This window comes from Symphodus melops, assembly GCF_947650265.1.
Source record: "Symphodus melops genome assembly, chromosome: 12".
Lineage (NCBI taxonomy): Eukaryota > Metazoa > Chordata > Actinopteri > Labriformes > Labridae > Symphodus > Symphodus melops.
The window spans coordinates 9,707,386-9,733,635 of NC_136702.1; the positions used below are offsets into that span (position 1 = coordinate 9,707,386).

At 39.2% G+C, this 26,250-nt stretch overlaps 2 protein-coding genes across 4 annotated transcripts in view; both read left to right on the plus strand.

Annotated features, from left to right (window-relative positions):
* LOC306832301 (dedicator of cytokinesis protein 9) overlaps positions 1-17,468 on the plus strand; it is a 73,186-nt gene extending 55,718 nt beyond the window's left edge. For all 3 annotated transcript variants that reach the window (XM_079356868.1, XM_079356867.1, XM_079356869.1), the window contains exons 21-53: positions 91-209; positions 397-483; positions 656-745; positions 1,564-1,679; positions 2,102-2,171; positions 2,252-2,377; positions 2,461-2,532; positions 3,118-3,264; positions 3,389-3,472; positions 3,585-3,696; positions 4,196-4,374; positions 4,484-4,600; positions 4,884-4,995; positions 5,086-5,219; positions 6,599-6,713; positions 6,826-6,892; positions 6,978-7,025; positions 8,451-8,587; positions 9,464-9,579; positions 9,691-9,828; positions 9,929-10,111; positions 10,338-10,451; positions 10,560-10,775; positions 10,994-11,051; positions 11,180-11,286; positions 11,683-11,805; positions 11,912-12,025; positions 13,286-13,432; positions 13,543-13,753; positions 14,491-14,681; positions 14,783-14,883; positions 14,982-15,120; positions 16,385-17,468. In XM_079356868.1, coding sequence (XP_079212994.1) covers positions 91-209; positions 397-483; positions 656-745; positions 1,564-1,679; positions 2,102-2,171; positions 2,252-2,377; positions 2,461-2,532; positions 3,118-3,264; positions 3,389-3,472; positions 3,585-3,696; positions 4,196-4,374; positions 4,484-4,600; positions 4,884-4,995; positions 5,086-5,219; positions 6,599-6,713; positions 6,826-6,892; positions 6,978-7,025; positions 8,451-8,587; positions 9,464-9,579; positions 9,691-9,828; positions 9,929-10,111; positions 10,338-10,451; positions 10,560-10,775; positions 10,994-11,051; positions 11,180-11,286; positions 11,683-11,805; positions 11,912-12,025; positions 13,286-13,432; positions 13,543-13,753; positions 14,491-14,681; positions 14,783-14,883; positions 14,982-15,120; positions 16,385-16,510 — 4,016 coding nt within the window. In that variant the 3' untranslated portion in view covers positions 16,511-17,468. The remainder of the gene's footprint in view (positions 1-90; positions 210-396; positions 484-655; positions 746-1,563; positions 1,680-2,101; positions 2,172-2,251; positions 2,378-2,460; positions 2,533-3,117; positions 3,265-3,388; positions 3,473-3,584; positions 3,697-4,195; positions 4,375-4,483; positions 4,601-4,883; positions 4,996-5,085; positions 5,220-6,598; positions 6,714-6,825; positions 6,893-6,977; positions 7,026-8,450; positions 8,588-9,463; positions 9,580-9,690; positions 9,829-9,928; positions 10,112-10,337; positions 10,452-10,559; positions 10,776-10,993; positions 11,052-11,179; positions 11,287-11,682; positions 11,806-11,911; positions 12,026-13,285; positions 13,433-13,542; positions 13,754-14,490; positions 14,682-14,782; positions 14,884-14,981; positions 15,121-16,384) is intronic.
* A 229-nt stretch (positions 17,469-17,697) lies between these two features.
* Positions 17,698-25,959, plus strand: slc15a1a (solute carrier family 15 member 1a). Its single transcript, XM_079356870.1, has 23 exons — positions 17,698-17,767; positions 17,893-17,933; positions 18,481-18,568; positions 18,905-19,046; positions 19,551-19,670; positions 19,789-19,888; positions 20,621-20,711; positions 20,817-20,900; positions 21,012-21,094; positions 21,221-21,307; positions 21,399-21,488; positions 21,575-21,619; positions 21,714-21,746; positions 21,827-21,915; positions 22,690-22,771; positions 22,867-22,986; positions 23,081-23,224; positions 23,313-23,359; positions 23,520-23,627; positions 23,737-23,848; positions 24,660-24,797; positions 24,957-25,064; positions 25,185-25,959. The coding sequence occupies exons 1-23, from the start codon at positions 17,761-17,763 to the stop codon at positions 25,422-25,424; spliced, it is 2,199 nt and encodes a 732-aa protein (XP_079212996.1). The 5' UTR covers positions 17,698-17,760; the 3' UTR covers positions 25,425-25,959.
* The last annotated feature ends 291 nt before the right edge of the window (positions 25,960-26,250 follow it).

Consider the following 26,250-nt stretch of genomic DNA (forward strand, 5'->3'; position numbering starts at 1 on the left):
AGTTTTTTTATTCTTTTTTTAAAATATATATTTGCTGTCTGATGAATCAGGATCTCGGCTGAATATTTGTCCCTCCTTCTTCTCTCTCAGTGGGATTCGCCTGGCTTCCCCTGCTGAAGGATGGACGGGTGATCATGAACGAGATGCAGATCCCCGTAGCTGCCAATCTGCCCGCTGGATACCTCAGCTGCCAGGAGGGTGCCAGCAAGGTGAGGTGTATTGTCTAACTGGACTTTTAGGGGTGGCAATGTACAAGTATGAGAAAAATCTGTCCGACAGTGGAATATGTAAAAGTACAAACAATGGACTATCTGTTGACCTAAATACATGAGAACACTGCAGATGTGTACTGAATTATTGAATGACCAATTGTTGCTTTTTTTCTTTGTGTTACAGCATTCGAGTCCTGAAGTCAAATGGGTGGATGGAGGAAAACCTTTGTTTAAGGTGTCCTCTCACCTCGTGTCCACAGTCTACACTCAGGTCAGTTCATGATTTATTTATTTTTTACTTCTTAATCATTTCTTTCTTTCTTTCTTTCTTTCTTTCTTTCTTTCTTTCTTTCTTTCTTTCTTTCTTTCTTGTGAACTACACTTGTCCCTTCATTTAATTTCAGCTCAGTTTTATGGAATAATCGTCTTTGTGTTTCTCATAGGATCAACATTTGCACAATTTCTTTCATCACTGTCAAAACGTTGCTTCTGAACCCCAAACGTCAGGAGGAGAACTGGTCAAATACCTGAAGGTAAAACTATGAGTCTTAACACAAAGAATGCAGTACTAATACTGTACTTTTGTTCGATAATGTTTTCAGTAAATTTGAAGCATGTAACCTTTGTACAGATATTGATTGTATATGGAACTGCATATTTATGTATGATAAGAAAATATGTAGGCCTTACATCTTAAGTCCAATGTCAGTAGTTGTCTTGTAGATTAAATGATCAATCAGCTTGTGTTAGCAGTGCTAGCTGAGACGCTATTTAAAACTTTATTCATAATCCATAATGTTGACACACAGTTTACGTTTCAGTGTTGGTATGCTGTACAGCATGCTCTATATGGGTGCACACATTTAGGGGTTGGGAATAAAGCTGGCATAGATTGACATTTGTTTTCAATACCTAAAGGGAAAGATCTTCCTCTTCGGTCTAAGCCCGCTGTAGCTCATGCTCACAATGTTGCTGCAGAGAGTCACGCTCACTTCAAGCTATCCACGGTTCACATTGGCATGCAAAGCCATACATCTCTTGGGTTCTAATGTACACACTGTGGTGAACATGAACAATGACCAGAGGGTGAAACAGCAGGTTAGCTGTGCTGGTTGGCAGCTTGCCAAATGACTTAATAGAGCATGTGCTGGTTTCCTGTACACAGACAATGAAGCACCAGTACCTTCAGTCTAATAAGGTGTGGGTGATTAGCACACTGTTGCTCACTCACTCGTGTTCTACTGTTGTCGTTTTTTCTCACTCTATAACTAATTCGTCCTCAGTGCTTTCTGTTTTGAGTGCTGAAGGAAGATAACATGACTGTTTTTTTATACATTGATTCTCCCATCAGAGTCTGCATGCCATGGAGAGCCATGTGATGATCAAGTTCCTGCCCACCACCCTCAATCAGCTGTTTAGGGTGCTAACGAGTGCCACCCAGGAGGATGTGGCTGTCAACGTCACCAGGCAAGTAACTCCCAGGGCGATCCAGCTTAACATTAAAATCTGGACAGAAAAAAAAGAACTCATTTTAATATCAAACCAACACTTGTGTGATGAATATATCCATTGATTACACATGTTGAAATAATTAGAAATCTGTTATTACAAATGATGGTTGCCTGATGGTCTGGGGGCTGGAAACATTTTTTAATTGTGAATATTTTGCTGACAGTTACCGGGACATTCTGTTATTTTCTCAAGCATAAAGAGTTTTTGATCCAAAATCTTGGAAATAAGAGTTTCTGATGGATAATAAATAATTAACACAGTGCTTAATGTGAACAATGTGCGTACCCTAACCCTGTGGAACTGTTACTTTAGCTGCTCTGGCTCCTTTCAAAATATTTTCCTCACGCATGCCTTTTCTTTCCTTTGTTTCCACATAGAGTCATGATTCACATTGTGGCCCAGTGCCATGAGGAGGGGCTGGAGCACTACCTGAGATCATACGTGAAGGTAAAATTAACATGTCCTGATCTTTATCTGGGTTTCAGCCAACGGATTCTCATAGGTCTCTCTGCTTGTTTCTCTTACAGTATGTATTCAAGACTGAGCCGTACACGTCATCCAGCAGCCGATCTGTGCATGAGGAGTTGGCTAAAGCCATGACTGCTATCCTGAAGCCATCCACTGACTTTCTCACGAGTAACAAGCTGCTCAAGGTAACATATTTGTAAGTTTTTTGAAAGGATTACAGAGCATGTGATTATAATTGTTCTCTGATTGCTGTTTGTCTGCCCTGCAGTACTCCTGGTATTTCTTCGAAGCTTTAGTCAAGTCCATGGCTCAGTACTTGATTGAGAGCAGTAAAGTGAAGGTAAGTCTGCCACAACTTGTGTTTGACTCAGCAGTGTCTGCGACTGTCTGCTTTATTGCGGCTTAGCGTCTTCACTGTAGCTCTCAACATGCCGTGTCTTGTGGAAAGCCACAGCACCACAGTCAAAGTATTGAATATCCACAGGCTGCCCCGCTCTGCTGTTCACTTTAATTTGATGCATTTGTTCATTCCCCCATAAGCAACCACCACCCTGTGTTTAACCTCCACTGGTGTAATGTGGAGGTGAGTAAATCCACCACAGGAGGGGGGTCACACCAGTGTGGAAACTCTGAACACAACTTGAGACACATTCTTTCTATAGTTGTCAACAAATCCCATGAAAGGAAAATGGATTGGATTGACTTAAAAAACATGATAATGCCATGTTTATCCTACTAAAGGCTCACTGGTCTGTGTTTATCATTAATGGATAAGGTATATGGCTTAAATCTGAGCTGTATATGGAAATCTTTCTTTTCATGTGTTTCATTAGAAATATATAGAGTAACCATAGTCGTGTTTCCACCTTCAATATATTATGCCATGTATTTATCCTTGTATAAACATCTGTGATCTGCCCAACAGCTGTCCAGGAATCAGCGCTTCTCAGCAGCCTTCCATCACACTGTGGAGACTCTGGTCAACATGATGATGCCACACATCACACAGAAATTCAAAGACAACCTGGACGCTGCCAGGAACGCAAACCACAGTCTGGCGGTCTTTATCAAGGTCAGTAGCCACGGTGATTGATTTCTCCTGTTTATAAGAGCACTATGTGTTCAAATGCATATACTTCATTATGTATTTACCTGCTACAAACCATGACACAAAGCTTTTCAAAATTCTTCTGCAGCGCTGCTTCAACCTGATGGACAGAGGCTTTGCATTCAAGCAGATCAACAACTACATCAACTGCTTCATGCCTGGGGACCCAAAGGTACACTGAAAAATATGTTGAAAGAAAACATTTCATCAGCAAGGTTGTAAAAATGTGACATTTCTCATTTCAGTGTTGTTTTTAAATCTGCCACACTGTCGGTTTTTTGCAGACTCTGTTTGAGTTCAGGTTCGAGTTCCTGCGTGTCGTGTGTAACCACGAACACTACGTCCCTTTAAACCTGCCCATGCCGTTTGGAAAGGGAAGGATACTGAGATTTCAAGGTGAGAAGACTTTCAAGAGTTTAATTTCACCTTTTCATAAATATGCCTTACCTTGTATGTATCTTTATTGTGTTCCTCAATTAGCTTTTTTATCTCCATATGATACAGTGGAGTCAAATGAAACTCCAGTAGGTAGGTAAAAGAGTGTGCTACCCGTCATCTGCTAAATGAGCATAACTCGACCGAATCATTTATTTAACTGACAGATTATTCTGTTGGAAGCTGGTGCTGGCTTTCTGTGTAGATGTTGGTGATTGTGTATGCAATCTTTTTATATTTATTTTGATGGGGTTTGTCGATCAAGACAATGATTTATTTTTTTAAAGCATCAATATAATCACATCAATCATATCCTCATTGTGCTTTCATTCTTTTTTTCAAATGAAAACAAATCAAATATCAATGTGTCTGATTGATAAAAAATGAAAGTTGTTCTCTCTCTCTTTTTTCTGTCGGTCCTCTCTGGGATTTCATTTGTCTTATCTCTTCTTCCATTAAGACCTCCAGCTGGATTACTCGCTGACAGATGACTTTTGCAAGAACCACTTCCTGGTCGGGCTGCTGCTCAGGGAGGTCGGCGCAGCTCTGCAGGAGTTCAGGGAGATCCGTCAGATCTCCATCCAAGTGCTGAAGAGTCTGATGATAAAGCACACGTTTGACGACCGCTACTCCTCCAAAGTAAGAACCTCTTGCTGTCTCAGCCTCTCTCCTGTCCTCTGCATCTCAGCGTCTGATTTGGCTGTGTGTTATCTGGAGAAATCTGTAAAGAAATCGACTTGTTTTTCAGAGCCAACAGGCCAGGATGGCAACGTTGTATTTGCCCTTGTTTGGTCTGCTCCAGGAGAACGTCAACAGGCTGAATGTCAAAGAAGTTGCCCCGTTCCCCATCAACCACTCCAACAATGTAAGAGAGCCACCTAGTGGTTAATTTTTAAAATATCTGCCATACACACTGCTGTAGTGGTGGATGAACCACTTGCAGAACCTTAATTTAAAAGTTGCATTTGTTTTTCTGCAAACAATAAAACAATGTCTGAATTGCTTCAATCAGTAAAAGTCAGAAATGTTCATTTAATTATCCAGTCTGAGATTTTTTTTTCCCCTTTCCACTTCAGCATTCTGATGAGGACATTTAGATTTCAGACGTACCCTTAAATGGACTAAACATCTGCACTGTTTCCCCTCAGAATGGAAGAGAAGACTCACTTTTCAGCAACGCTTTGATGACTCCTCCCAGGTCCAGCACCTTCCTGGACACCAGCTTGCACAAAGATTTGTTTGGAGCCATCTCCGGCACCTGTGAGTGGAACAAAGAAACGTGTTCTGAGAAATCTATTTAACTTTCTTGTCCTGTTATACTAATCTACCTCCTCCCTGTTTTTCTTCCAGCCTCACCTCACACATCATCAACCCCCAACATAAACTCTGTGCGCCATGCGGACTCTCGCAGCTCACTCATCAGCACTGATTCTTCCAACAGCCTGCTGGAGAGGAACAACGACAAGGGCAACTCGCTGGACAAGGTACATCATGGAATGCTGTGATTGAATTTCTGTACCTCTTTAGATGTACAGACATGATTTTATTCCCTTCTCCTGAGCTGATCGAGTAGCATTTATTAGAAATCATATAAAAACTTGTGACATGTAAGATCCTCAGAGATAGCAGAGGTCCTCTTGTAGAAACAAAAGTTCTAAAGACAGTCCCCCCTTTTTAACGTGTACCATTAACTCCCTTACCATACCTGAACGGCTGACCATGGCTGATGGAGAAGTTTGTCAGGAGACACTCTGTCAATGTCCCACGCTGCTTTATGGACACTGAGGAGACCGTGCTCTCTGTGCGCACAAAGCGCGTCACCATGGACTTCTCCCTTCTCTCTGTCCCCTGGGTGTCAGAGAGCACCCAGCAGCCACTTCAAGTACAAAACTTTCCTTCACGCAGTCATCCTCCCATCCTTGGAGTGTCCCACCTGGGAGTGTTAGTGTGTGTGTGTGTGTGTGTGTGTGAGAGAGTGTCCTTGTGTGCTAAGCCCTTTCTTTTGCCAGATCATTCTCTGGTGACCTAAAGCCGCCCTGCTGTACCACACGGCCTCACAGGATTTGTCGCCGCTATTTCTCCAGATAGTCATAGGCTTGCATGCTTTAAGGAAACTTTCACTGTGCAGTACCTCGGACATGTGCAGTGTTGTTTCCTGTTTTCACTGATATGACTGCCTCAAAAAAAAAAAAAAAAAGTAAATCAGACAAATGCTGGATTTTACTTTCTGTGTTAATGTGGGTTTGAGGTTGAAATTGTGATGTTTGGCAGTTTTTTTTGTTTTGTTTTGTTTTTCGCGATTTAGTGTATGTAAAGGGAATAGGACCGCAACAAAAATGAAAGAAAGCGAACTTTAGCCCTGAGGTATCCAAAATCAAAAACACCACTAAAGAAGCCAAAGTCATAGCCTCATGCTTTCCACTAAGTCATCACCAGCCAGTCTCATGGTCTAGACTAACTGCTGGCAAAGAAACGTGCTTGGTATACCGCCAACCCCGCTTGCTGTGGTAGAGCTGTTGCTCCACTGCTTTGGTTCTGTTTTCTCCCTACTCTTTCCTTAGCTGGGAGACATGGTGATTGTTTTCCAGTGGCAGTTTTTCCACCATGCATTTAGCCCTGCAACATCTTGAGTGGATAGTCACTGCAACCACAGGCTTCAGAAAAGTCTTATTTTATCTCATATTAACTCCTCTAAAATGGTGTTATTTTATGCAGTTTGGTGTCCGGAACATATACCAAGACTTGATCTCTAAATTTAATGATAACTTCTTAATGATTAAATATAAACATGAGGCATTAAGAGGAGCTAAACTGAGGAATGTGTTTGTGTTTGGTCCCTGACTGGATTATTTATCTCCCTCAGAACCAGCCCGCTTCAACTCTGGGCAGCACCCTCCTGCGATGTGATAAACTGGACCAGGCAGAGATCAAGAGTCTCCTCATGTGCTTCTTACATGTGCTCAAAAGCATGTCTGAGGGTAAAATCTCTTTGCATCCTGGTGGCTCTGTCTGAATATCTTTACTCACTAACTTACTGCCTGTCTGAGCTTGTTTGAACCTAAAGAAAACATCAATCTCTGTCTCTTCCAGATGCTCTGTTCACATACTGGAACAAGTCCTCATCTGCTGAGTTGATGGACTTCTTCACTCTTGTAGAGTAAGATATCTTTGATGGCAACCTTGGAATTAAAACTACACTTTATAATTTATTATGGCTGATTTTTGATTTCTTTCCCTCTTAGAGTCTGCCTGCATCAGTTCAGATACATGGGAAAGAGATACATCGCAAGGTAATGTTGTTCTATGCATGAATACGTTTCTTTAAAACTAGGAACGAGTGCAATCATTGATGAAAGATCTGAGTACAGTGATTCTCAACTTTTTTTCTTCCATATGTTTATAAAAAAAAATTCGTACAAGAAGAAAAACAGCTAACAAGGAACACACCTGCACAGATTTAACATGACATAGATATTTAGAATTATTGACAAAAATGAAGGGATAGAAATAGAACAAAAAAAAGGACACATGGCCATTTCCCAGGAAGGCAGCATCAGCAAGGTACACCAATCTTTGACATATTGACCCACAAACCCCTACATATCAACATACATCCTTAATTCATTAACCTGTCTGCTTCAATGCTGGGCAGTACTCTATTGCAATGTGATAAACTGCCAAGTCCAAATGTGGTTACAAGAATGTAGATATATATATTTGGGGCCTTAAATTGATAGGACAGTGGATAGAGTAGGAAATCAGTGAGAGAGTGAAGGATGATGTGGGAAAGGAGTCACAAGTTGAATCTGTACCCGCGCCTCCCACTTGGAGAATGATAACATCTGGACATGGGCCGTGACCTAACCGCTTGGCCACGGTGCCACAACACACTTTACCACTCAATCTTTGAGTGGCCAAAATAAATAGCCTGTGGGACGTTGTAACTGATCAAACTCGCTAACAAATGTGGCAATAAATGTGACAGTAAAATGTAGTCGCTAATGAGAAGAGAGGCATGTGAGTGTGTTGTGAGCACATTATCTGAAAAGTAATTACAATTTATACAAACACACATACTGTCCTTTTATTACTATTTGGAATCGGACCTGGCTTTGACTCCCAGGAGGCTTTGGGTCTTCTGTCCTTTTAACCTCCCATCAATGTTTCTATCTTTATTCACTTAAATGCTGGCAAGTTAACATACTGAAATAAAAGCTGGCTCCTGCCCTGTCCTGCCTGGGTAAGACTTAATATGAACCTGGCTCTCTTTTTTTTTTTTTTTTAACTCAGTGCATGATATCTACTCACCATGTGTAGCTGCAGTGCTGTGACACCTTCTGGATCTAAATCCATTCATGTTAATCATCTGTTACTTTTACTTTAATATGCATGGCAGTCATTTTACGTCAATGCTTGATTGCTGTTTTTGCTGCTTTGATTTTTGTTGACTCTAACTGCATGCAAGCAAATGTTAATCTCACATCTGAACCGCATAGGCTGCAAAGTGGGTCTATGTGTAAAGGTCATCCAAAACAATTGCATCATATATTTTTTTCATTTTTATTCTATATTGAACAGGATCAGGCTGATTTGAGTTTAGCTCCAAACATCAGTTCATCAGGACAAAAAGATCAGTTCAGCATAAACCTGCTCCACTAATTTGTGCTATGCTACTAGGCAGCCATTCATCTAACATTGTCCTGTTTCCTCATCAGGAACCAGGATGGGGCAGGACCCGTAGCACACGAGCGGAAGTCTCAGACTCTGCCTGTGTCCCGTAACAGGGCAGGAATGATGCATGCCCGCTTACAGCAGCTCAGCAGCCTGGATAACTCACACACATTTAACCACAGTAAGTGCCTCATGCTGTACTCTTCATCAAATTCCCTCTCCCAGAGGACCCTCCGCCTCATCCTGTGTAGTCTTACTCTTCAAGCTTTTCATCAACATCACCCTCTTTCTCACTCTCTACGTAAACCCCGACTGCCGCAGAGCAGAATGGGCTTCAGAAGTCATGGGCACGCCACTCGGGTTCAATTCGAGCTGTGGCTGTGTGAAGCTTCGTATTGGGTATTCCCCATAGGGCTTAAGCTATGTGCTCAGTCTGTTGAATGGCATCCTTTAATACAGTTTCTTTGTTTTTTCAGTGTAAGAAAGATTTCAAGTATTCTTGGAATATCTGTAGAACATGGTAAGAGTGTATCAGGTTGGCAGGCAGTTTGCAGACCACTTCACTTGGTTGAATGACGAGCATGCCTGAACATTAGCTTTCTAAAGTCTTCAAATCCATCTGGCTAACTCATCTGCTTTGACATTTTTACATTTCATCCTTTGATGAAGCAATCCATTACAAATATGATGCGTTTCATTCCAAATGCTACCTGTGTGTGTTCAAGAAAAATGCTGCTTGACTTTTATATCCATATAAAATAAAACTCGAGTGGTGGCATTCATCAACACAAGCTACAATTTGATACAAATGTCGCCATTTTCACCATTCATTTGGTAAAAGATACTGGTTACATATTAGTAAGAGTTTTTTTTTTCTCCATATTTGGAATGAAACTTCAAAAAAGTTCAACAAACAAAAACAACAGCTTTGCCTTTAACAAGATTTCATATTTGGAGCCTGTTGATGTGAATACGATTCAGCAGAGTATTTATTTCAAGTGCACTGGTAGTGGTGAAACAGTTACAGCTTTCTTTCTTGTCGTCCTGTCCTCATTAGCTTACAGTCACTCGGATGCAGACGTGTTAAATCAGTCCCTGCTGGAGGCCAACATCGCCACTGAAGTGTGCCTTACTGTCCTGGACACACTAAGTATCTTCATCATGGGATTCAAGGTAGCAGCAATGCTGTCGTACTCATCACAAGTTTACAATATTTGTAAAACTATGCGATGATTTTGATGATCATCTTTTCAGTTCCTAAGATGAAGCTTTGTTTCTTCACAGACCCAGCTTTGCTCTGACCACGGCCACAGTCCTCTAATGAAGAAGGTGTTCGAAGTCCATCTCTGTTTTCTGCGCATTAATCAATCAGAGACGGCACTCAAACAGGTCTTCACAACTCTGCGCACGTTCATCTACAAGGTGCGAAGGACATTGTTTCTCCCTTGAACAACATTCTGTTTGTTATAATCTCAAGAGTTCACCCGAGCTGATGGCATGTTTGTCCTCGTTGTCCCTTTAGTTCCCCTGCACGTTTTTCGAAGGTCGGGCTGACATGTGCGCTGCTTTCTGCTACGAGATCTTGAAGTGCTGTAACTCCAAGCTGAGCTCCATCCGCAGCGACGCAGCCCATCTGCTCTACTTCCTCATGAAGAGCAACTTTGACTACACGGGTCGCAAGTCATTCGTCCGCACACACCTGCAGGTGACAGAGACCTTCTGTGCATCTCAGCGGTCTGCAAAGTTTATGTTTATAAAAACTAGTGGGCCTTGAGAACTTAAAGAACGAGAATATGTGACTGGATGGAATTAGTTTAACTGTATGATTATTGTGATTAAGACTATATATAAACACAGCAGTGGACTTTTTGGGGGGGATAAATAATCCCTAAGACTGAAACGATATGGAATGATTCATTTCCTTTTTTCAGGTGGTGATTGCTGTCAGTCAGTTGATAGCTGATGTCATCGGTATTGGAAGTACCCGCTTCCAGCAGTCTCTCTCAATAATAAACAACTGTGCCAACAGTGACAAAACTATCAAGGTCAGGAATTCCTTTTTGTGCATCATTATCTCCTGGTGCAACAGTTAAAAACACGTGTCCACACTAGCGATGACACAGCTCTTCTCATGTCTGCGCCCTTCATTACAGAACACAGCCTTCCCGTCAGATGTTAAAGACCTGACCAAGCGGATCAGAACAGTTTTGATGGCCACGGCTCAGATGAAGGAGCACGAGAGAGATCCGGAGATGCTGGTGGACCTTCAGTACAGTCTCGCCAAGTCCTACGCCAGCACGCCTGAGCTACGCAAGACCTGGCTAGACAGCATGGCCCGCATCCATGTGAAGAACGGAGACCTGTCAGAGGTCTGTGATGAGAGAGTTTGTGTGTAGCTGAATATGTTGTACTTTGGTTTGATTGGGGCACATTTATATCATGAACTCACTTGAAGTTTGCATGTGATAACTGTTTGTATAAAGACTCAGATATCAAACACTTGCTTCTTCTCATATTTTGTAATATTGTCCTGTATAAGGATTGCTATCAGCATCATATTGCTTACCTGGCTTGTTTTTATTTACAGGCGGCCATGTGTTACGTGCACGTTGCAGCACTTGTGGCGGAATACCTGCGAAGAAAAGGTGCTTGTATAACCTCTCTCCAGCTGAATACTACACAGAACACTTACACATCGTGCACGCTCTGCATTAGTAGCTATGACAGAAACATCAGGCTGATGAAACATTGTCTTCTTTTGTTGTGTGTTCAGCAATGATCAAGCAGGGCTGCTCTGCTTTCCGTGTTGTGACTCCAAACATTGACGAAGAGGCAGCAATGATGGAGGACGTCGGCATGCAGGACGTCCATTTCAATGAAGTATGTATTACTGCTGACCACAGCATTTTTTAACAGGACATTTACATTTTTAAATCCTACATTAGAAGGACTTTAAAGATAATGTCTCTGGCATGTACTGAGGCTGAAGCAGTTTCAGTCATGATTTGGAAAAAAATACCATAATACGTACTGTAGGATTTAAACTATCAAGTGAGGTCTTTTTGTTTTCTGTGACTATATGCTGCATTTTTTTTGTATATATCTTAAAAGTAAAGTTTTGTGCTACCCGTAAGCCAATTACTCAACAGTATCTTAATACATGTGCAATGTTTTCTCCAGTTTCGTAACTGGCTTCTTAAGTTTAAGAAGGCATAGATTTTCCCCCCAAAAAATATTAAGCCAATAGTCCCTTTTCCCCTTGTCTTGCCCCCTCAGGATGTCCTGATGGAGCTTTTGGAGGAGTGTGCAGATGGTCTGTGGAAAGCTGAGCGCTATGAGCTCATCTCTGATATCTACAAGCTCATAATCCCCATTTATGAGAAGCGCAGGGATTTCGAGGTATTCAAACTGCTCCTTGTCTGAATATTCTCATTACCCCACAAATTACACATTTTTTTCCTTCCATCATCGGAATTCTGATGGGATTTCTTATCACTTTGCACAGAAACTGGCCCACCTGTATGACACGCTGCATCGAGCGTACAGCAAAGTGACAGAGGTCATGCACTCAGGCAAGAGACTGCTCGGCACTTACTTCAGAGTGGCTTTCTTTGGCCAGGTGAGTTTAACTCAACAGTGATGTTTTTTTAGTTTCAGTTTTACACAGAGCTACTGTGATATTTCTTACTGTGACACTACTTAAAATGTACAGCCTAAAAAGAGCACAGTTAGGATTTTTTGTTGTGGGTGTTGCAGAGTAATTCACATGGAAAAAGATGGCTGTAGAAGTTTTTTTTATTATTATTTTTAAAAGCATGACCACATGCTGTGGCATTTTATGATCAACTCTAACACTCTTTTCTGCTCGTTATCCTTTTTCAAGGCAGCGGTAAGTTTGGCAATAGATCTGGGTAGCCTCTCTGAATGGACTCTGTGTTGCAGTGTTGCTGCTGCTGTAATCTGTCGCATTTTAAAATCATAGTTTCCCGCTTAAAGCGACAGTAACCACTTTGCATGTCGCTCTTCTACTCGTTTCAGTGCTGGTGCTTTTGTGACACTAAATTGTGTGGTATTTTGTGACGTTTTATAACAGTAATGATTGGTTTGCTTACCTTTCGTGTGTTTTGATTGAGATCTTCATATCGCTGTCTCTCTTGACATGAAAGTTTCACTGGTGTTGTTGTAAGTGTGTTAAGTATATTTTTAGTATTTCAGTAGCTCTTGTGGAATAACTTTATTTTCTGCTGTCCACACACCTGTAGCAGTACCAGTTTACTGACACAGAAGCTGAGGTAAATCCAGTGCAGTTGGACTGCAGTGTTGTGTTAGGTTGTGTTGTACTCCTCTGCTGTGTAGTACTTTTTCACGTGCTTTGCTTATCTCTTAGCGCTTTAACTCCTGCGTGACTTCAGCTCAGTGTTGTTAATAATACTAGGAAACCCTATAAGGCAGATTAGCAGAATTCATCTCTTGCTGGGTAAATGCATGCTTTCACTTTTCTGTTTGTGAGACTTTTTTTTATTTTAACATGTGAACATACCCAATGTAAGGGCTCCCACTGACTGTGTTCAATCTTAACCCCCAGCTTTGGTCTCTCTCACATCACTGAACTGACATGAGTTGATGTCTTGCAGTGTTCTTGGTTTGTTTTTTTCCCTGAATCTGTGTTTGGACATTAGATAGACAGCTGTGTGTTTGCGGAGTTTTTTAAACCATACAGTCGCTAAGACTTAATGAGTGTTTGATCATTTATTGCAACAAGTTGTTAAAATGACTCTCACTCTCAGCCTGTGTATGATTAGATTCAGCACTGTTTCCTTCTTTATGTCTTTATTTATAACAATAATACACACTCTTACCATGTGTTGTCCTTTTTTAGGGTTTCTTTGAAGATGAAGATGGGAAGGAGTACATCTACAAAGAACCCAAATTCACCCCTCTGTCGGAGGTATCACAGAGGCTCCTGAAGCTGTACTCTGACAAGTTTGGACAGGAGAACGTGAAGATGATCCAAGACTCTGGAAGGGTAAGACTTCGGTTTAGTTTGTGAGGAATGCCTGATTTTTGTTTTTAGAGGCCTTCTAGATGTACTAACTTAGTACTGATTACTTTGGTATTGGTATGCACTCCCTGCAGATTAACCCCAAAGACCTGGACTCTAAGTATGCGTATATCCAAGTGACACATGTGACTCCTTACCTGGAGGAAAAGGAGCTGGTGGACAGGAAGACGGACTTCGAGAAGAGCCACAACATCCGCCGTTTTGTGTTTGAGATGCCTTTCACCATATCGGGCAAAAAACAGGGTGGAGTGGAGGAGCAGTGCAAACGGAGGACTATCCTAACCAGTAAGTGAAGCTGTATACTAAAAGCTGTAACTGCAAATGAGATACGCTTTTCATGGAGTACTCAAGCTGTTCAGTAATGCTGTACTTGTAAATTGGGGGCTGAGTCATTACCCTCATTACTTTTTAATTGTGCTGCTAAAATGTGATTGGTTACCCTATACAATACTATTATGTAGTAAACCTACATGTACATAAAGTATGCCTGTCCTCTGCCTCAAATGTTGCCACTCTTCCCTCTTCTCATGATATGGACTATAAAAAAAGAAGTTACAATCTAATTTTTTTTCTAATACTGAGTTCCGTTAAAAAATCATGAAAAAAAAAACAGCTAGAGGGGGGTGGAGGATGTTAAGGTATTGTATAAGTGATACCAGATCTAGTACCAGTTGTCAGTCCAGACAACCTCCTGTTGACACATTTGAGTTCTTAAGAACACACTATGTGGAAGGCTTCTGCATGTGTATCTGTGGTTGAGGCTTCACATTGTTCAGCAGAAAGGTCCTGAAGATCAAGATAAGTTTCTGAATGCTCAGCAGTGTCAAGGATCTTTCCTAATCTTAATCAGACTTTTATTGTTTTATGGTGCAAAAGTTAACCTTGCCTTATTATCTTTATTATGTGTGATCTTTCAAAGCGTGTCTTGTACACATATGTGCTATAAAACTCAGAAAAAACACATGTAGGAAGATCCAGCCAAGCTTTTGACCCCCCGTCCTTATTATGTTTCTGTCTCCCAGCAACGCACTGTTTCCCCTACGTGAAGAAACGTATCGCGGTGATGTACCAGCACCACACGGATCTGAGCCCCATCGAGGTCGCCATTGATGAGATGAGCAAGAAGGTGGCGGAGATCAAACAGCTCTGCTCGTCCAGTGAGGTGGACATGATACGATTGCAGCTCAAACTGCAGGGCAGCATCAGCGTCCAGGTGCCTGCATTCAATGATTTTCTCTTTTTTTTAACAGACATTCACAAACAAAATAAAACAATTTGAAAAAAAGTTAACATGACTGCTATAATGTCCCTCAGGTAAATGCAGGCCCGCTCGCATATGCTCGAGCTTTTCTGGATGATTCCAGTGCCAAGAGGTATCCTGATAATAAAGTCAAGCAGCTGAAAGAGGTCTTCAGGTGGGATGATACAAATAGATTGATTGCAATTCTTTATCTGTTTTAAGTCATTGGTGTAGTTCTCCTTTAAAACCTTTTTTTTCTTTTTTTTGGAGCAGGCATTTTGTGGAGGCATGTGGCCACGGCTTAGGCATCAACGAACGGCTGATCAAAGAGGACCAACAAGAGTACCACGACGAGATGAAAGCAAACTATAGAGACCTGGCCAGAGAGCTGTCCATCATCATGCATGAGCAAGTAAGTACATTATCAGAAACTAATGGATTACAGTTTGATAACTTCAATCTAAACCTATAGTCTCCAAGATGTATTACATTTCTGATTATGTTGTTGATAACACCATTCTCTGTTTTTTCCCTCATGCTGACATGAGCAGATCGGATGGTAATGCAAGACGCACCAGTGTACAGTTAAAAGTTCAGTTGTTTGTCCAGCCAGACTCAGACTTTCATTCTCAGATTTCAACCTATGTTAATCCTTAAATTATGATTGCTGTCAGGTTTTTCATTGTATGTGTAACATTTCCAGAATATTTCCAGTTTCCAGAATATTCCAATATAAACTTCTAAACACAACTTTACTCTGATGTTTATTCTCTAATGTTGCACATTAAAGAGAGCTGTAGAAGGTAAGGTCCATGTATTGACCTTTAATACTCTAAATAGACTGTCGAACTAATCTGGTCGGACCAAAGTCAGGCCTTATCTTTATATCCCTGCAACAATTAAGAAATCCGCGAAACAAACTTCTCTTCCGTTGAGCTCTCTTCCGCTGATCCTTCATCAAGATGTCTTTTCTGTCAATTTGAATAATCAAATAACAGTTACATTCCAATTTTTGCTCTGTTATACATGAAAGTCCACATTTGGCTGCTAATTTTGTCCAAAATAAATTCTATTTCTGATATTTCAAAGCTTAAAAATCCCTTTACCCTTTCTACGATCAACAATGGAGACTCTATGTGTGTGCTGTGTGTATGTATGTGTGCACATATACAGTATGTATTCATTTTCTTGTGTATAGAAACACACAAACACAGTAGCGCTTAGGATCTTATCCATTTGTTTTTGTTTGAAGTCTAACATGCCTTCTGTTGTTTTATGTTGAAGTTTTTTCCACACCGTGTTAAATGTTAATGCTGTATCTTAAAATGATTAATATATAGAGTATATATGCTGCATTTGCTGAGAGTAAAATGCAGAAAAAGACATGGAATGGGGGCAAACAGCTACCCCCACTATGTCCAAAGGTAACAATATTCGCCAACCAACACCTCTAAAGCTCAATACATATATTATATGATATTTGTCAAATTAAAAAATAAAACAGAGGACAGCTGTTTTCCACCTCTGTCCTGAATATTTAGTCCATGTAAGAAAACATAATAGCATATTTCACAAAATGTAACCGTAACTTAAATTAAGGACTTCTATATAAGATGGTATTTCCTTAAACAGTATCATCTTGTCAATATCTTTTGTTTTTTCCTTTCCTTTTCCAGATCAGTCCCGTGGAAGATGGCATGAAAAGCGTTCTTCCAGACTCGCTTCACATCTTTAACGCCATCAGTGGCACGCCGACCACTGCAACCATCCAGGGCATCCCCAGCTCTTCCTCTGTGGTATGATGCTAGTCTGGGCTAGCCTTGAACTCAAGGCTTGTGATACTTGCTAGCCATGCTGTGGGCTTAAAAGGGAAACTGAAAAAAGCACAGACAAGTATGACCACCTCTGACCTTTCTCTGTGAATGAGTAAGTCACTGGACCTGTTGCAGGTACAAAGGTGTCATGGCAACTCTGGTGAAAGTGGCCAAATTAAGTGTTTGAGACCTGAGTAACAAAAGAGAGGATGGACTTTGTTACTACTTCATGGATCACATAATATATGAGATAATGTGTCTTCTTCCTTTTTCTACCTGTAAAGACTTGGCAATATTTTCCATGAAGACATTCCTGTTGGGATCTTAAATATGCATGTCATAACATCACACCCAGCACCATCCCAACATTTGACTTCATTTTAATAATGTTTCACTTTTCTTTTTTTTTTTGATGTACAGTATTCCACTTTTATAAGCCACTGTATTGATGAACATAAATGCTGCACACATTGACGCTCATCTCCCTGTAAATGAAGTTATATTTCTACAAAATGCTAAGAAAAAAGCAATATGGCCTCCTGTGACTCATGTTAGAATTCAACCTTAAATCACTTCAATGTCTTAGAACAAGATCGTTTTAAATATTTAAAGCCATTGCATAAAAAAAAATAAGTATATTCCAAGTTGTTTATTAATGTATATAGAAAAAACGAGTGTGTGCAATATTTGCAAAGTATACACTGTAAGGATAATGTTCACCTTCTTGCCAAACTGATAAGGAGTGGAAACAGATACAACGCCTACTGTGGAAGTACTATGAAGCTTTTACCATTTAAGTGTTCATTGAAATGTCCAAAAACTTGTTTTATATTTGAGCAGCGGTGGGTTTTTTAAATTTTTATTTAACACAAAGTCACTGTTCTGCTGTAAACAGTTATTCAACATGTTGCTTTTCTTTTCAATAAAATACACTCATTTCTCTGCAGCTGTATTTCTTGTACATTTTTTGACGGTTTTCTAGGATTTATTCCTCCACTTTCTCGAGCTGTAGAGTTTCTCAGCCATTAATGCTTTATGAGGTGTCATGGACTGAACATACCTGAGTCCCTATCTCCTGTATCTCTTGTTCCCACCCATCATAAAAGCAACACAGTCAGCAGTGAGGGAGAAGGATGAAGGGCTAATAGGAAGTAATATTGCAGAAAGGCTCTCATTCCCACTGGTAAACACAGAAACATCAATTATCAACTGCTCCGTGCAGGAATCTCTCAAACATCATGACAGGTGAGTTTGTAGAAAGAAATTTTTTTTAACGTGTTAAACAATCTGAAATTTTGATTTATTTCTGATAAAGTTTAAGAACATATTAATAAGGTTTATTTTTCAAAGAAGTTTCCTTTTTTGAACAGACAAAGAGGATCCAAGGAAAGGGAAGAAGAACAAAGGGACGGTAAAGCACTTTTTTTTTTTAAAATACATTTGTATTCATGCGGTTTTTGTTTCAAATTGTTCAGTGAAGACTGTGCCAGCAGAAACTGAATACCAATTAAAAACCTGTGACAAACTGAAGGTGCTCATATTTTACCAGTGGTTTTAGTAGCACTGAATTCATGAATTCCACTTAATTTTGATAAAAATGTGCTTAGCATTTTATTTCACAACATCTTGTCATTTTCAAGATGAACATTTAACATAAAAGATGCCAACTGTATGAATACTCATGTAATGTTCCAGATTTAACTACCAATATGTATGAAAAAAGAATAAAAAGTTAAGAAAGCCTCTTCCTAAGAGCCTCTCATATGTGTCAATGCACCATTAATGATGATTAAATAATAAAGGCTATTTAAATAGCTTATATAACCTAATGTATATATTTTGAATTGTGTTGGCAGTACATCTGTACACTAACTTCCCATCATACAAAGCATATTTTGTATTTACAAATTACATGTATCACTGCTCAATGTTCTGCTGCTCTTTCCTTTATCCATTAGAGCAAAGAAGTATGTGGCTACCCGCTTAGTATCTTCTTTATTGTTGTCAACGAGTTCTGCGAGAGATTCTCCTACTATGGCATGCGAGGTAAGATTATGGTATTCCAGGACAGATGATTATTTTTTCAAAAGAGCTGTTTAAATGTTTAAAAAAGTTTTATCTGAACCCAAACTGATGTGAGCTCTTAAGTCCTTTTTTATTGCCTCATAAAACCGTTATGTTCCTAACAGATTTGTTTTACAACTTTGATAAGCTGATTTTTTTGAAGGAGCATACTAATGCTGACATCCACTTAAAAGTTCATTAGAGTGCATGGACCATTACAATTATCGTTAACTGTAGAGGGCTTCTTCATCTTTTGACCAAACATTATATATATTGAACATTTTATATAAATATTAAGTTATCCCTGTCTGTCAACAGCTGTCCTGGTGCTGTACTTTAAGTACTTCCTGCGCTGGGACGAGGACTTGGCCACCTCTATCTACCACATTTTTGTGGCTTTCTGCTACTTGACCCCCATCCTTGGGGCCATAGTGGCCGATTCTTGGCTTGGGAAGTTTAAGTGAGTGGCTGCCACAAGTTCTATAAATGTCATGCATAAAGGGTTTCAGTATTTTCTCATTAAACATACTGTATGGTAGTTGTGATCTCTCATTGGTGGATAGCAGCTAAGTGAAGGGCATCTTGGTGTGTACTTTACTTTTGTTAGTTTTCTACAGTTTATTTTTCATACACCACTTTTATAAAGATACTATTTGAGATTATAAAGACACTATTAAATATTTGTTAGATAAAGTTATTTTAATTTTCCAGTATATTTTTCTTGTTAAACAAAGAGAAATCCAAAACAAAACAACATATATGTGTACATTTATTTGTTTCAGTCTCCTTTTTTTCTGATTTTATCTTATTGTCCCTAATGTAACTTGTAATACAATGGAGGGCAAGTCCTTAAGTTAAAAAACATTGAAGTTATCCACTGACTTAATTTCAGTTAGCTTCAACAATCATTGAAGGACCAGAGTACTTTCACAGCTGCCATCTCTACCCATCTTCTCCTTTGTAGGACGATCATCTATCTGTCCATTGTCTATGCCATTGGGCAGGTTGCGATGGCTATTAGTGCAATCCATGACATCACTGACACAGACAGAGATGGGAAACCAGACAACATGACTTTCCATGTGTGAGTTTCTCATCTACTACACCATAAAAAATTTTTAAAAATTAAAAACACAAGGATGTGAGGAATTGGCAGGTTTTCACCTCTGTTTATAATCATAACTGTTCTTCCTCACATGTAGTGTCATGTCCATGGTTGGCCTCTTCCTAATAGCTCTGGGCACTGGGGGAATCAAACCTTGTGTTGCTGCCTTTGGTGGGGACCAATTTGGTGACCATCAGGTATGGATATTATTTCACCCCTACTGATGTCTTAGAGCAGTCCTTTTTCATCCTTTTTTCCAAGGACCGAATCAGGAAGGAAACATAGTATATGGCTAACAACAAAAAACTGTGTTTTCATTAATTAAATTCCAACAGAAAAGGTCTACATACACTTGTTCTTCCCAAAAGACCTTTGTAAAATATACTGTAAAATATACAGTAGGCTAAGTGTTTTATACCCCAGATATCTTTGGGGCCTATGACTACAGTTTGGGAACCAATGTCTTAACCAAATGGCAACTAAGAATTTTCACAAATAGAAAAATTATCCATCCACTTTCTCCCTTTATTTCTCGACTCTCCAACACTATCTATATCAATTATGTGCAGACATATGGTCTACCCAGTGCTTTGAGCCAAATGCTAAATACTAACATCACATGTTAGCTAATTTGCTCGCAAAGATAATTCAAATTTAAATGGTTGATGATATCAGTATGTGCTGTCATAGATTAAAATTCATCCTGTGCAGAGCATACAGTAAATGTATATGACATGTCCTTCCCTCTGATGTTTCTCTGACACTTATAATGTGACTTTTGTGACACCCCAGTGCCATGTGCAAAGTTGTTAGCACGCATACTTTATCACTTAATATATAAACACAGATATTTTTTAATTTATTACCCATTGTTTTCAGCATTACACAACAACACCAGCTAAAGGTCACTGACTTTGTTTTTTGAACAGGAAAAGCAAAGGAGAACTTTCTTCTCCGTCTTCTATCTCTGCATCAATGGTGGAAGTCTCCTGTCAACCATTATCACCCCGATCCTCAGAGGTAGATATGAGGAGGGCATAAAGTTTATGATGAACAGTGCTATAAACTTGAGTACACGTTGTAAGGCTTAGTGAAATTGAAGTTGTTGTTTGTCTCGATCTGCAGCGCAGGAATGCGGCATCCACACTCAGCAGAAGTGCTATTCTCTGGCCTTTGGCGTGCCTGCAGCACTAATGGTGGTTGCACTTGGTATGTGTGAAGAATTTAAAGTTATGATTGTACACATTAACCAGAAATGCAAATATTAAGTACATGTTTTGTGCATTGATAACCACATTGTGCCTTTAATGCCCCTAACAGTGGTGTTTATTGTTGGGAGTGGTATGTACTACAAAGCTGAACCTCAGGGAAACATCATGCTAGATGTGTGCAAATGTGTCGGGGTGAGTTTTGTTTACACCTTTTCATTCACACATTCTGCATTATTTTTTATTTCATATACATCAACAACAATTTCTCGAGGTGTTCTTAAACCATATTCCTCCTCCACTTTGTCCTCTGTCAATCAGTTTGCCATTAAAAACCGCTACAGACACAGAAGCAAACACTACCCCAAGAGGCAGCACTGGATGGACTGGGCAGAAGAAAGATATGAGGTAAGGTTTTTTTCTACTATTCTTGTGTTTTTACCGCTTTTATTTTTTAGGAGAATAACAGCATGTTATGTGTTGTCCTTGTGTGCTGTAGAAACTCCTCATAGCTCAAATCAAGATGGTGCTCAAGGTCCTATTTTTATACATCCCACTTCCGATGTTCTGGACTCTGTTTGATCAAAAGGTATCTGAAGATTTTCTATTTCTTTAAAGAGACAGCATCATTTGAACTCAGAGGAAACCCTTCTTTACTCTGCTTCTCTATTAAAGGGTTCCAGGTGGACGCTGCAGGCCACCAACATGAATGGAAACTTTGTAAGTTTAGTGACTCATAACATATAAATATATACGGTATGAATGACTTGAAATGCAATTGGTTTCTGTTTTAATAATGTCTTTGTGTCTGCAGGGTGCTCTTATTATACAGCCAGATCAGATGCAGGTAAGTAAAAAAAAAAACATAATCATATAATCTTGGATTGATATATTGTACAGTCTTTTAGATGATTCTGTTTCTTATAGACTGTCAACCCAATCCTGATCCTGACTCTGGTGCCTATTATGGACAGCTTGATCTACCCTCTGATCAACAAATGTGGCCTGAACTTTACGTATGTATACTGCTGAGATAGTTATGAGGCTGATAAAGAGTCTGTCAACACGCGCAGTTTTGGTTTATCAAATAAATTCATGCAAGAAGCTTAGCTTGAATAAAGACAAGGGGAAATAACTGTATTTTTTATTTTACACTTACTTACGCATTGTCCCCATGAGGACATTTTATCGTCTTCGTAATGCTGTCCCATTTGAAGTTCCCCTCTTGGGTATCAGTGAAGGTTTATCATGTTATATTTTATCTTAGCTTGGTATTTATAGTCTTTAAAGATGTATTTGTCTTCTCTTTTTAGAAATAAGTGTATCCTCAAAATCTAAAACTGTTCTTAAGAACTAAATCTTCTCTAGATGGAGTGTAGTGCTTTGCAATTGAACAAGCAGTGTAAAAGGCCTCGGCTCACTAAACAGGCCAGATGGGGAACTTTTGATTGTTGTTTGACATTGTTTTTTGTGTGTGTACTATTCTTTGAGGGGAATTTCCTGTTGGACAGAAGCAGTGTTGGGAAAAGGAATTTCCTCATGGGGACAATAGCCTAAAGTGTTAAAATACAGTTGAGGTGCAAAGACTAACTTGATCCAAGATATAGCTTTTGCAAAGAAAAAAACTCAAACTTTTAATTCTCATAAGAGAAGAGTAACTTTAATGATATCCACAATGATCATGATTGGTTGAATATGTTAGTCACATTAAAACTGTTTTATATATAAATGGATTCATTCTCTCATTTCTTGTACAAAGCAGTAACAAAACTTGATGTAAATTTGAACAGACCTCTGAGAAGAATGACAGTTGGGATGCTGATGGCAGCCATCGCATTTGTCTGCGCTGCTTTCGTTCAGATTCAAATTGATGTGAGTAGAAAATCGTTACTTGAATAATTTCCTCATCACGTTTGTCGAATACATAACAGCACTGTTGCTCATTTGTGTTTTGTACTTATTTACAGACCACACTGCCCACCTTCCCATCAGCCTCCCAGAGTCAGATGAAATTACTGAACATGGGCAGTAATCCAGTCCAAATAAATCTGCCTGGCAACAAAGCTTTTGAACTTCCTGCCGCTAAGGTTTGTTCTCATGCAAAACAATTAATGCAAAAATAATCAGACAATGATTTGAATTCACTTTACACAGTTTTAAACTGTTTATTTGTTTTTGCAGGCCAGCGATGAATTCTTCACATTTAATGATGAAACAATAAGTGTTTCCATCGGCAGCCCTCCAGTGACAAAAAATATTAACTTAGCCAAAGAAAAGCGTCAAACACTTCTCATTCCTTCAAATCTTACTGCAGATTGGCTGTTGGTGAGTAAGAAAAAAAAATCATGAAATGAAGAGTAAAAAGGCATTTGAATAGTTACATTGATCAACATCCAGTGTTTTAATTCCTCAGACTCAAGATTTAACTTCCAAGCCTGAAGAAGGCAACAATGCAATCCGGTACGTCCAACTACTGTTTGTACGGTGAAAGAAAATAACTAATCATTGAATTGTTTGAGTCTCTTCAGTCATCTACTTTATCTGCAGGGTAAATGCTGAAATTAAGAATACATGTTTCAATTGTTTGTTCTTTTTTTTCCTCACAATGTGTCCATGTCAGATTTGTAAATGGGTTGAAAAACACAGTGAACATATCAACTCCTGCAGCTAACCTCGGACTGATAGACTCATTGTCTTATTCCAACTACTCCCTGTTTAAGAACGGAAAGTAAGCATTTTGTTGTCTTTCAGCCTACGTCTAGTTTTTTGCACTAAAAATTTGACTTCTACTTATTGTAAATCACTTTATTCAGCTAATTTCCTCTTCTAATCACTAGGACCATATTTACCATACGGAGTGGTTCACAGGAATGTAACTACAGCAAAGAGTTCGGATTTGGAAGTTCATACACGTTTTTTATCCCCAGCACGCTGGTCTTTGGAAAGAATGTAAGTCAAACAGGTGTAAAACGTAAATAAAAACAGATTACAATAATTTGCAAATCCTTTTCAAGCATTTTTTAATTAGGTACACTTCAACGACAAGATTTTTAATGTTCAAATTAATAAACTTTATGGGGTTTGCAAGTATTCACTCATTTTGAATCAGTCCATCTCAGATGAGCTCGGGCCCAAAGAAGCCGAAGGGGTTTCTGGATGTTGTTAATATGGCTTTTGCTTTGCATGGTGGAGTTTCAAATTACACTTGTGGTTGTGGCGATGAACTGTGTGGACTTACAATGTTTTTCAGAATCTTTTGACAATATTATGGACTGTAGATGATGAAATCCCTAAATCCCTTTAAATTGTACATTGACAAACATTGTTCTTAAACTGTTGGACTATTTGCTCACAGTTGTTCACAAATTGATGAACCTCACCCCGTCCTTGCTTATGCACGTCTGTACCTTTTGGGGATGCTCCTTTTATACCCAGTCAAGTGTTTTCTGAGCATTCATCAACTTTCTCAGCCTTTCGTTGCCCCTGTCCCAGCTTTTTTGAAACTTGTTGCAGACACAGTTTAAATATTAAATATCTTGTCTTTGTATTGTTTTCAATTGAAAATAGATTGAAAAGGATTTGCATAAATCATTGTAATTGGTTTTAATTTACGTTTTACACAACTTCCCAACTTCATTGGAATTGCAGTTTGAACACTAAAGCAAAAACGGTCAAACTTTGTCCAGCTACCTTCTTTTGAGTCACACCTTACCTGAGAAACATTGTATTGAACTGAACTATTCTGATTCATTTGTGTTAGTGCCATGAATCTATTACTACAGCAGAAGACATCAAACCCAACTCGGTTCACATGGCTCTCCAGATCCCGCAGTACTTCTTCATCACTGCTGGGGAAGTGATGTTTTCTGTTACCGGTCTGGAGTTCTCCTACTCCCAGGTACTATTATAAGAGCATTGCATTTGCAACTTAAATTGCAGTGAACCATCAAAGATCAAGTTGTAGGACATTGTAAGAAAATGCATGTCCCCAAACTTTTCAAATACGGTTTGTTTTTAAATGCTGTTATATGTTTCGTCCTTCTTTTGTGTCTTTAAGGCACCAAGTAACATGAAGGCTGTGCTGCAAGCAGGCTGGTTGTTTACTGTCGCTATTGGTAACTTCATTGTACTGATTGTGGCTGAGCTTGCAAAGCTACCCAAACAGGTAAAAAGAATAGATTATGATAACAACACCTTTAGAACTATAACAGATGAGATGTCTCTTTAGTGGACATGTCAGACAGGATTGATTGACCATGTTTGTCTCTCTTCCTCTCTTTCACAGTGGGCAGAGTATGTCCTGTTTGCCTCTCTCTTGCTGGCTGTGTGTGTCATTTTCTCCTTTATGGCGTACTTCTACACCTACATCGACCCAACAGAAATTGAAGCCCAGTTCGAGAAAAAGGACGACGAAGATGAAAAGGACTTTAAAAACCAAAACAATGGGTTAGAGGTTGAGATAAACAAGAAAGACTTGACAAAAAGTCATGAAGGAGATGAAAAAGTTGCACAGACAAAAATGTAAACAGTTTAATAAATCAGGTTAGATATCGATAATGCAAATATGTCTGATGTTAAACATTGAATTGAGGTCGTTTTAGTGTCTGTGTGGGGCTAGGATACAGATATATTTTTGAGTCAGATGTTTATGATGTGATTTGTTTTCGGTAGGAGCTAGGTTAAGTCAAGTCACAAGAGTCAGGATCCAGGAAATGTGTGTGTGCTTGTGTGTGTGTTTTTTTTAACGTATTATATTTTAATGGCCAAATTGCTATCACTAACACTAGGTCCTTTTATGTGCCGTTGAAGACATCAGTACAGTATTAACCATGGGGATTTAGGTATTTTCAAAATGTTAATTACATTGTGAGTAATTGTTCTTTAGTGTTGTGTAATTTATGCTCATGTAAATAATGAAAAATAAATTCCCTTTATAATTATTGTTGTGAGATTTATTGCTAAAAAACTTTTTTTATGTAATTGCACATTCTTAAGGCTGGTGAAGTATACTCTACACTCACAGCCAAGAATGAATTGTGAAGTAAATATTTAGTACTAAATGACCTATGTCTTTCTTCTCTCATCTTCATGTTGTTTGACTGTGACATTATTTTTTCAACCTGGCCTCTTGTCACTTTATTGTGTGATCTCTGTGTGCCGTTTCAGTGTGTTGTTATCCCCTGTCATTCTGATGCATTGTTAGATTGAGTGGTTCTGATGTATAATTATATCTCATTGTTAAATCCTGACGTGTCGTTTCACACCTGTCTAAATGAGCATGAGAGAGGAGCTGTTACAGTTAACCTGGACCTAAAACAAACAAATAAAATCCTTAAATTCTCTACTTTATC

Bases quoted from the DNA above. Each gene is read 5' to 3' on its own strand.
- slc15a1a (XM_079356870.1), top strand. The intron at 17,934-18,480 runs GTAAAGCACTTT...TTTATCCATTAG, and splicing joins GGAAGAAGAACAAAGGGACG to AGCAAAGAAGTATGTGGCTA. The intron at 19,889-20,620 runs GTATGGATATTA...TTTTTTGAACAG, and splicing joins ACCAATTTGGTGACCATCAG to GAAAAGCAAAGGAGAACTTT.